This window comes from Athene noctua, chromosome 17 (genome assembly GCF_965140245.1).
Source record: "Athene noctua chromosome 17, bAthNoc1.hap1.1, whole genome shotgun sequence".
Taxonomy (NCBI): domain Eukaryota; kingdom Metazoa; phylum Chordata; class Aves; order Strigiformes; family Strigidae; genus Athene; species Athene noctua.
In genome coordinates this window covers 2602161-2612838 of record NC_134053.1, presented here as the reverse complement: position 1 = coordinate 2612838, position 10678 = coordinate 2602161, and the positions used below count along the sequence as shown (strand labels likewise).

Below are 10678 nucleotides of genomic sequence, written 5' to 3'. Positions count from 1 at the left end.
GTTAGGGACTGTAGAAAATCCATACAGGAAGCAAAACAAAAGAGAAATCTCAGGCCACGGGGGCTGAGGGCGCTGAGAGGGCGCTTTTGGACTAGATGAAGCTCATACAGAAAAGTGTGCAATAGCTGTGAGCTGGGACGGCCGCCCGTGGGAAGGAGGACAGGCAGCGGGCTCACCAACCGCTCCTCCGTGCTCAGAAAAAAAAAAGCCAGAAGGTGCAATTATGCATAAAGCAACGGTGGGAGGAAATAAAGAGCAGCTTTTAAGGTAAGATTTGATCTGCCAGCCATTCCCTGTAGGGTTTGGGGAGGGCTGGGTGGTTGCAGAGCTGCCTGGACCCCTGGAGCAGGCGATGCCCAAGGGGAGAGCGGGGTTATAGCCCTGCAGGAAAGCTCCAGTCTGGGCTGGGGGGGTTGGAGGGGCTGGAGGGGGGCAGCACGGCTGTGTCCACACTGGCAGCAACCCAGGTCTGTGGTCTGGGGAGGGCCAGTCCCAGGGCACAGCAGCCCCGGGGACCCCTGTTCCCATCTCAGGCTTTTCCTCGTTGGAAGGGGCTGGATTGGGAAGGGATGGGGTGAGCGCCTGGGCTGTATTTTGAAGTATCGCCGGGGCTGGAGCCCGCTGGTGGCGGCACACAGCTGCCCGTTCACAAACGGCCCAGCGTGCCTCAACCTGCTCTCCAAGGGCAAAACCCCGCAGCTCTTCCACCTTCCCAGCACCCACAAATCCATCGCGTGGTGTCTGTAAAAGCCCAGCTGCCGCTTCCCTGGGTTTCCTCGGCTTGGCGTGCTGGGCGAGTGCCCGTGCCCTGAGCAGGGCTGCTCTGCCACAGCAATTGCAAGCCACGGGGGCCCGTGGGGGTCTGTGGGGCAAGAGGAGCCCCTCCATCCTTTGGAGGGCAGGACGAGGTCCTGGAGGAGCTCTTGGGCCAGCCGGTGACACAGGTGGGGGATGTCGATGGGCCAGATGTGACGGTACAGACCACAAACCAGCTCTTTCCTGGCAAAAGGTGCCGTGAAAGTTTATTGTCCTCCCCTTTCCCATGGTGCTGGTGTGCTCTGCCCCTGTCCCCCGGGTCGGGATGACACCAGGACAGCAGCAGGCTGGCCGAGCCTGGCCCTGCTTGGGACCGGAGGGACACTGTGACAGCTCTGTCACAGCTGTATCCCTCACCCACGGTGCGAGACAACTGTGGGCCCCGTGACCGTGACCCGCTCCGCCGGGTGTGGGCAGTGCCCTGCGGTGCCTTTCTCAGCAAGATGATTTCCTCGACTGGAAGGCGGAGGAAAATGATGAGAAACTGGGTTTGAGACGGCAGCTCGCCCACTGCCGCCACCGCAGAGGTCCCCTGGGTCCCAGCCCGTCGAGCCGTGGGAGGACGCAGTGTGGCAGGGATGGGAAAATGGGGTGTGTTCCTCCCGAACCCCCAAACAGCCCCGTGCCGGGGCTCCCCCTCAACCCCCGGGGGGCAGCGGCCAGGCTGAGGCCGGGGAGAGGGTTGGGGGGGGGGGGAATGTGTGGCTGCTGTGCCCTGACACCCCCCAATCCACAAAGAGAAAGTTGTAAAAGTCACAAAAACTTTTAAAAATTAAAACCAACCCCCACGAGCGCCGCCGGGCTGTTTATGCCGCTGCCTCCGCGGGCGCGGATGCGATAAGATAAAGGCACCAGCGGGGAGGGGCGGCGCGGAGCGGTGCGCGCCCGCGGAGCTGTCGGCGGGACGAACAAACGGACGGACGGACGGACGGGACAGACGGCGCGGCCCCTCCGCTCCGCACCGCTCCGCCCCCGCGCAGCCTCCGCCCTCGGCCGCGCCGCTCCGCTTTACATAACCCGCCCGGGGCTGGGGTCCGCGCCCCGCCGCGGCTCCGCTCGGCGGAAATGCGGAGCCGCCTGCCCCGGTTTCCTGCTTGAACCGAGCCGTCCTGAACCGAGCCGAGCCTTGCCGAGCCGAGCCTTGCCGAGCCGAGCCTTGCCGAGCCGCCCGCCCCGTCCCGTCCCGTCCCGTCCCCGGGCGCTCCGCCGCGCTCCACCATGGGCGAGCGGCAACCGGTCGCCTTCTCCTGCAGGTAACCGCGGGCGCGCAGCGGGACCGGGGCGGGCGGGACCGCGGAGCGGCCGCTGCAAAGCGAAAGTGGCGGCGGAGTCGGGGGCGGGGGGGCAGCTCCCGTCTGAGCGGTCCCTGGAGCCCCGGGCGCGGACCCTCTCCCCCCGCGGAGCCCCGCTCCTCCGGCAGCCCTCGGCCCTGTCCTCCCCCCCCCGCACCCCTTTTCTGTGGGGGGACACAGCCCGAGCCCCTTCCTCTGGCTCGCTCTTCCCAGGGGCTGTGGTCACCCTCGGGCACCCCCTGTCCCCCCCAGCACTCCCTTCCCCCGGGGGCTCTCCCTGTCCCAGGGGCCCTGTTCCCCTCTGGGTGACCCCAACCCTGGGGACCCCCATCTTTTGAGGACCCCTTTACCCCAGAGCACCCCCTCTCCTGGGATCCCTGTCCCCCTCAAGGTCCCCTGTTACCCAGCACCCCTCTCCTGCCCTGCCCCCCCCCCCCCTCCGCCTGCCCGCAGCCCCCCGCAGCCCCCACCATGGGGGTGACCCCTCTTGGAGGGCGCAGGACCCCGTGGGGTGATGCCCACCTGCCCCAGCCGCCGTTGTGGGGTGCTGCCCTGCCCGTGGGGGCCCTGCCCCACCTTCCCACCCCTCTGCCCCCTTCTCCTCTGCCCCCGTGCCCGCTGCCAGTGCCAAGCGGAGGTGCCAGCCGGAGCTTGCCAAGCAGCTCCTCTGGCTTTCTGCTCCCTGCGGACTTTGTTGGCTCGGGGCTCTGCCTGCCTTGGCAGCCACCACGGCTCGGACCACGAGGCCAATGCACCAACGGGCAACATCCCGGTGGCCTCCCCATGCCCTGCCAGCGTGCCCAGTCCTGCTGGTGCCAAGCCCCAGCGGGGTCACCCACATAGAGCGCGGACCCGCTGGCTCCCACAGCAGCAATAACACGGTCATCGCTGCCCAGGCTGGGATTTACTGTCAAGGAAACCGGGACGAGTTGTCGAGCTGCGATTTCGATATTGTTGTTGCAAATTGATTCAAGATGTGCTGGAGTTGTGGGCTGGTGGCCCCGGGGACTTTTCGGGTTGCTGTGCTTAGGTAGAAAAGCAGGCGGAGGAAGAGGTGGCCGGCGTGGGGACCTGGTGCTGCCTGTTCTCGCATGTCCCCGTCTGCCGTGGGGTTTTGCTGGCAGGTTACGGGATTGGAGTTTAAAGGCCCGTGAAATTACTGGCAGGTTTCACTTTGACTTGTTTGGGACGACGTCTCAGATTTCTTTTTATCTCGCGTTCCGTGCAGGAGAACCTTGTCCCTGTGCATTCCCCCCGCCTCAGTACTACTTTTATTTTCTCCTTTGCCTTTATGTATTTACTGCATCTGAACAGATGCGGTTTGATTTCGCCGGAGCCCGCGGGGCAGCGGGTCTGCCGTTGCCCCGGAGAAATTGGGGTGCAAGTGCTGGTGGCTTTTGAGTGGGTCTTGTGTCCCCCTCACCCAGAGCAAACCTTCCCCACCCACGGGGCTGCCCGGGGCTGACCCCGGCACTGTGATAGACATCGGGACAAATCCCAGCGGGTGAGACGAAGCGAAAGTGCAAGAGCTCGGTGCTGGCGGGGTTTGTGGTACTGCCAGCGCTCGCTGCTGCGGCTCGGGGAGGAGAAAAGGCCAAATCCAGCCCTGGGGAGGGAGAGACAGGTTGGCAGGGAGCTGAGCTGCTGGTTGCTCCCCCCTGGTCCCTGTGGGTGAAGCTGGGGACCCCCAGCCAGTCACTCCCCCCCCGAGCACTCCCTGCGCCCGGTTTCTCCCACGCCTACACCACAGCAATTCATTTCATGCAACAAAACAAACCCTGTCGAAAGAGGCCACCCCGCTGCCGGGCTTTTCCCCGCAGGCGGTGGGTGTAAGGAGAGAGTGATGGTGTAAACAGGCCTGCAAGGGTGCCAGACACCCCGGTGATGGGCGCTTGGGTGAATGGGAGCAGGCGGAGGGTTTCTGGGGAGCTGGGCTGGCCGCAGCGGCTCGTCCCACTGAGTTTCTGCAAGCTCAACCGAGCGTGGAGCTTGCGTTTGGCCCGAGATAGGTTCGGGATGGGCTGTCTCTATCCCATCTCTCCCGCTGGAGTGATCAGGGGAAGGCAAACGGGTGGATTTCCCCTGGATTTCAAGTGTTGTGACATCACCCACGTCCCCAGAGCTCTGCAGCGCTGCTCAGCCCACGCAAAGCCGTAGATTAAGGCCAGCTCCGGCCTTTAAGAGAGCAAGTCGTGTAGAGCCAGGTGGTCAAGTGAGAGGGGGGTGTTTGTAAGTGGGGGTAGGAGAGCAAAATCAGCCTCCCCAAACCCACTGGCTTTTAACGCGATTTCTTAAGAAAACACAGCTTGTGTGGTGTGGGGGATGTCTCCAACTTGCTCCTCTGTTGCTTTTTAATTTGCCAGTTTGGTTCAGCCAAAGGAGAGGGAGGGAAGGTCCTGAGACACCCTGGGCTCTCCCAGCTTGTGTGGCAACAACCGGCAGGTCACAGGGGGTGGTGGTACTGTGCCATCACCCTCTACGAGACCCCAGAGAATCCACAGCTCTGGGGGGGGGTGCTGCTCCCAGAGAGCAGAGCAGGACCGTGCCGGGCAGTTTCTGCTGTGGATTGTGCTGGCCTGATTCGCACGTGGCCTTGGCTGGTTTATAGAGATGCTGTCAATATGAGGGTGTTGTTTTTGGGGGGGTGACAGGGGGCTGGTTGCCCTCCCTGCTTCCCATGGAGTCCCCATGCTGCCCTGGGTGTGTGGGCTGTGGCTTTCTGTTCTGCTCAGGGGTAAATCAGCAATAGTTACCCCCACTGGTGAAAGCGGGCTGCTGGAAGGGAGAAGAGGCTCGGCTGAAGGGCAGCAATAAAACTTCACGGGGCTTTCCGTGAGCGTGGAGTCAGGACGGCTTCCCATGGCCGCGCTCGCTCTGCCCCGAGCGTGCCTGGGACCGGGAATGTCCCACGAACACGTCATGCTGTGACCCAGCTTGGAGAAGGAGGGCGAAATTGGGGTACACCCCTCCATCCCCGCCCCTTACCCCACATCGAGAGGCCGCAGCTGGCCCCTTTCCCACCTCTCCCCCAGCACCAGCCCCTCTCCTGCCTTGCTGAGCGGTCCCGGGGGCATCGGGATGCAGAGGGAGGGGGATGCTCTGCACCACCCAGCCCTTACAAGCCCACCCCGGGCAGGCTGGATCCCCTGGGGGACCCGCATCCCCTTGAGCACCCCCCTCCCCACCTCCATGGGGACCCGCATCCCCCCGAACCCCCCACGCCGGATGCTCTCCCATTGAAAAGTGCTGTTCATTGTAACCCGGCCTTTTATAGCCGCCTCGCGAGCGGGCTGCGGGGCCGTGCCAAGAAAGGCTGCTGCCGGCTCAGAATAGCTCTTTTCATGGAGGACATCCTGGGAAGGAACAATGTTCCCGCTCTTGGGATTGTGGGAACTTTGTATTTCTGCCACTCGGGAAGCGGGGAGCTGCAGGGCGGCCGAGGGCGTCTCCCAGCCCCTCGCTTCGCTCCCTCCTGAAAATAGTCCTTGGGGTGAATTTTGAAGAGCCTCGTGCTTATCAAAGGGAGCTGAAAATGCCACCGGCTGCTTTTCCTCTGGTTGGGGGACGGTTGTTTCTGGGAGAACCAGCGTATAAATCAAATTTTCTATTTATGTTGCTGGCGTGTGTTTTCCTGGCGTGGAGAGTCGCGGCGAGGAGTCCGGGGCCGGTTTCGTTTTCGGATCGCTGGTTGCGCTGCACATGCTCCGGGGCTGCCTGTTCACACGCGCGTGTGCGAGCGGGGCTCGCGCAGGGCACGGCCGCACGGTCTCTGCTCCCTCACGTTTCCCTCCGAGGCCGGGTTTGCAGCGCTGGGTGCTGGAGGGGGCCCTTCCCGTGCAGCCGCAGCCCCCTGTCGTGTGGTGGGCTGGATCCTGCAGCCCCTCCGTGGCAGGGCCACCCAGCTCCCAACCGCTCATCCTCCAGGATCTGGTGGCAGAGCTGCGGCGCTGGCTCCCAGCAGTGCCCTGGTGCTGCCAGCTCCATTGGCTGCAACTAAATCCCAGCATTTACCGGGATTTTTGCTATCATGAAGGCACAAATAACCCATCACCGGATCCAACCATCCCGGCCGGTGCCGGCACCCGCTGCCGCAGCAACATTCACCAGGTTGGGCAAGACTTTGAGATCTCCTGGGGGCGGCTGGGCTGCAGGGCTGGGTCCTGCACAAGCCGGGGCTTGCCACCCCAGCCCGCATCAAAGCCAGCTCGTGGCCGGTCCGTCTCGTCCCGCTCTTCCTTCAGCTCCTGGCCCAGCACCCCAAAACAACCCCAATACCCCAAAATAACCCCAGCACCCCAAAACAGCCTTGAGACGGGGCAGGCTGGGCAACGTACAGCTCTTCCAGCAGCTGGGAGGGGGGGGATGACATTAGCCCCAACCTCCCAACCAGCCTGCAGTGTGTCCAAGGATAGGCTGGATTCTCCATTCAGTGCCAATTAAAGCAATTAGCCGTCTCGACGAGTCATTTGGCTCGGTGCTGACCTGCAGGATGGCTGGGAGCCCCTCACAGGAACATGTGGGGTGTAAGGGGTGCTGATGCAAGGTCTGACTTAAAGCCTCTGGCTGCTGAATTCCGGCATCGTGGAGCGTGATGGGCTGGAGCAGGGAGAAGCCCACCTGGCAACAGGCACCCGCATCCCTGCGGCATGTCCCTGCCGAAACCTGCGGCCGGGCGGAGGATCAGGATGCGGCTGCGGTAGCTCAAGTGTGGATTCAGCCGGGATAACCATTTCCACGTGAGAAGCGTGCCGGGCAGGAGCAGGGAGGACAGCGTCGTGGTTTGTGCCGGCAGGAGGAAGCACTGAGGGAGTATTTCCCATCGTCGCGCCGGTTGGAAAAACCCCGTTGCTACCAGAGACGGCCTTCGGCAGCTTCCCGCCGCGTGGCGCGGGCGAAGCCCGGCTTTTCCCGCGCCGCAAACCTTTCCCAAAGCCATCGCCGAGCAAGCCTGGAAACTTGGAAAGCGACTTCCCCGCCTTGGGAACCTCCTCCAGCCTGAGGAGCCGTCCCTGTGGGCATCCGGCGTCTCTCTGCATTTTGGGGGGAGCATCCCGCAGAACGTGCCGGCGGTGCCGGCGGCCGTGGCGGCGATTCCCGGGTGCCGGGAGGAAGCGGGAGCGCGGCCGGAGGATGCTGAGTCATGGCCAGGCTGGCGATGCTGATAGACGGGGGCCCCGCCGGGGGGTTCGACCGGGCCGCAGCCGGGCGCACGCTCAGCATTGCCGCCACACCGGCCGGCCCCGAGCCTGGGGTGGCTCTTCTGAGAAGCCGGGCCCTGAGCGAGGCTGGCGGGGGGCAGATAACATCTCCCCTCGCCTAGAAACTTCGCAGGACGTGCTAGGAAGAGCGGCGGGTGGGCAGAGATAGAGGTCCGCTTCCCAGCGTTATCACCTCCCTGGCTGCAAACCAGATCCGCTGTGCTGGCGCGCTCCGCATCGCCCCGCTCACTTCCTCCTGGCCCCTCTCTTTTTTTTTTTTTTTTCTCTTTTTTTTTATTTTAAATTTTTCCTCCCCACAACAAATGCAATCCCTTTCCCTCCCCTCCTAACAGCCGGGGTGCTGTTGCTGAGCGGCCGGCGTTTCGGGGAGGCGGCGGTGCCGGCGTGGCAGGATCCGGGTGGGTTGGCCGATGTTTCCTGCCCGAGCGGAGTGCATGGCCCCGATAAGTGCGGCGGGCGAGCACGAGGTGCGGCGGGGAGCACCGCGGTGCAGCTGGGCCGGCCGTGGGGAGCACCACAGCCGGGCACACTGGGGCGGCTGCACGCTGGCCGTGGGTGCCGTCAGATTGGCCTCGCAGCAAAATCTGCTCGGGGCACAGATACGACGTGGTTTGCCAGAGCCCGGTGGCAGCTGAGCATCCCCTTGGGGACACGTCCTCGTCCCCGGCTGTGACGGTGGGGTGGCTGCGTCTCCCCGGGCCGGTGGAGCCGGGTGGATTTGGCAGTCGAGGCAGCTCCGTCCCTGGATTTCTGCAGCTTTTCATGTTGTTTCCTCCCCTCCCGCCCCCACTCCAGTTTTATCAGCTCTGTTGAAATAGGTCCCTGGAGGGAAACCCATCGGCGCTGCGAAGCCTTGGCAGGAGGAGAGCGGATGCGGCCCGGACGGGCGTCCCCACGGGGCGGCGGGCAGCTGCAGGCAGCTGTGCTGGCAGGAAGCCCCGCAGACGCCCCGCTCTAGGACCTGCCCGCACCCCACCTCGCAGGTGGGGAAACTGAGGCACGGCCCTGCCAGCTGGGGATGGGGATGCAAGGCGCCGCATCGGGGTTTGAGCGCTCGGCGTCTTGTGTGGCCCGTGGCGAGCTGTAGTGGTGGCTTGCAGGGCCCAGAATCCGGCCACCCTTGGCCGCTTGCCCCGTGGGTGCGCATTCAGAGCGGCGTACGGACATGCTGTCTGGGGGCTACAGGGGGTGGGGGGGAGGTATTGAGGTGTGTGGGCCACCCTGATGCCACCGGTGTGCTCTGTCTTTGCAGCGCGGCCGCCTCGCTGGAGCCACGGCAATGAATGGGCACGCTCTGCCGGCCGGCACGCCAGCGCATCCCCGGGGCTGGCATGAGTTCTGCGAGCTGCACGCCATCAGCACCGCCAAGGAGCTGGCGCGGCACTACCTGCGCTTCGCCACCGAGCACCCACACCATGACCTCCTGGCCGCCGAGAACTTCTCGGTGCAGTTCACCGACCTCTTCCAGCAGTACTTCTGCCATGAGGTGAAGGAGGGCTTCGCCATGAACCAGCTCCGCATCCTGCCCGCCGGCCCGGCGCGGGATTACCGGGAGACTCACCGGCGGCACACGGATGCCTCCTTGGGCACGGTGGCTGCCAAAACCGAGGCGGAGCCGAGCACCCACCCCGAACAGCCCAGCCGAGCCCCTGAGGCCACCCCGATGGGGCTGCGCAAGTCCTGGAGCTCAGAGGAGTTGGCAGGGCCGGCGCGGCGGCCCTTCTCCTTCAGCCAGCTGCGCAGGAGCTGGCGCAGCCTCTTCCGACGCCGTTCCTCGGATGCCCTACCCGGGGACGGGGATGGGGATGCGGCGGCGGAGCCAGCGGCGGCTCTTAAGCCGGGACTGGGCAAGCGCATCCTGCCGTGGGGGCTGTCGCGGGAGCAGCCCCCCGAGGTGCGCAAGGAGGGGTTCCTCAAGTACGGGCTGCTGGATGAGACCTCCCTGGACAGCGGGACGCGCTGGCAGCGCTGCCGGCTGGTGCTGCGGCGAGCGGGGACGTCCGAGGGCGAGGAGTACGTGCTGGAGCTCTTCGACCCGCCCAAGGTAAGGATGGGTCCTGCCCGTTGCGGCCAGGCGATGCTGCGGGTCCCTCAGCGGCGGGTCGGGGACAGTGTCAAGGTTCTGGCAGCGTCCCGTGGGGAGGTGCAGAGGCTGCACCCTGTATTTGAGACCTCTGAGGGGAGCCACCGCCACAGGCTCGCGCTCAGGGGCAAAAGATGCCACGTCCACGTGCCACGGGCGATGCGAGCGCGGATTATTGCAATCGGTCGAGATGCAATTGTGTTTCTCCTTGCTGGGACCCCAAACCTGGCTTTTTTGGCTCGAGCACCTGCTTTGCCCTCAGACTCAGAGCTGAGGACAGGGGCTGGTGGCCTCTGCACCGCTGGTTCCCAGCACCACGGGCCCATCCCAGCAAGGCGAGGGGTCACCGTGTCTGGCGAACCCCAAATTAACCCTGTCCTGTGGCTCCAGGGAATCTGCTCACCTGGGCAAGTTGGGAGAGGAAGGGGAAAACAGAAATTAGGCTCTGTGCCTTCCTCTGCTCCCTGTGGGACCTGTAGGGGAGTTTAATTTTACTTTTGTAAGTACTTTTGCGGCTAGAAATTCAGATCTCGGCTACCCTGGGGAGCTCCCACGGTGCTTAGACGCCGGCTGGAGCGGAGATGATGCAGGATGTGAGTGAACGGGGAGCGGTGCGGGGGGAGCCGTGGTGTTTAATCTTTAAAAAGACAGTTCCTCCACATGGCAGGTCTTACGCAGGCATGATGGGCTGGGTTTTCTTTTTTTCCTTTGGTTGTTGGTTTGGTTTTTTTTTTTGTGCTCGTTTAACTTCGACTAGCTTGTGCTTTGGAAGGAGGAAGCCTTGGGTAGAACTGGAGCCTTGTCCCTGCCTTTGGGCTGTGTTTGTTGCTCACCGTGGCAGCGGGGCCAGGGAGCAGCCGGCTAAATTCCTGCTATTTCTGTCAAACGACTCCAGTATTAAATATTAAAAAAAAAAAAAAAAAAAACAACACCAAAATTGTGAAATCTGAAAGTAAAAGCCAGTTTTGCTCCGTCGGGTCAGAGTTGCGGATATTTGTCCCCATGGGAGCGCGTGTCCCCATCCCGGGTCACAGGGAGTTCTGGCTCCAAACAGCATCACTTTGGGGCTCTTTGAGGGTGCTCCCAGCACGTCGGACCCCGCCGCAGGGAACGGCCCGTCCGGCGGGGAGGAGGCGTTGGGCTGGTGCTATTTCAGGCACTGCTGCCAAATCTGCTGCTGGCTTTGCTCCTCCTCATCGGGGCTTTGCAAGAGCCAAAAATAAAAGCGAAGCGAGGGGATGCCCTCCCGGGGGGTGGCTGCGCTCCCC

At 63.6% G+C, this 10678-nt stretch overlaps 1 protein-coding gene across 3 annotated transcripts in view; it reads left to right on the top strand.

The window, feature by feature from the left end:
• Window positions 1-206: 206 nt before the first annotated feature.
• SH2B3 (SH2B adaptor protein 3) overlaps window positions 207-10678 on the top strand; it is a 28528-nt gene continuing 18056 nt past the window's right edge. Inside the window, exons 1-2 of one of the 3 annotated variants that reach the window (XM_074920850.1) lie at window positions 207-267; window positions 8580-9371. In XM_074920850.1, the coding sequence (XP_074776951.1) occupies window positions 8607-9371 (765 nt within the window). In that variant the 5' untranslated portion in view covers window positions 207-267; window positions 8580-8606. Of the gene's footprint in view, window positions 268-1760; window positions 2070-7985; window positions 8311-8579; window positions 9372-10678 lie in introns of those variants that run through there. The other 2 variants (XM_074920848.1, XM_074920849.1) reach the window with 2 other exon arrangements.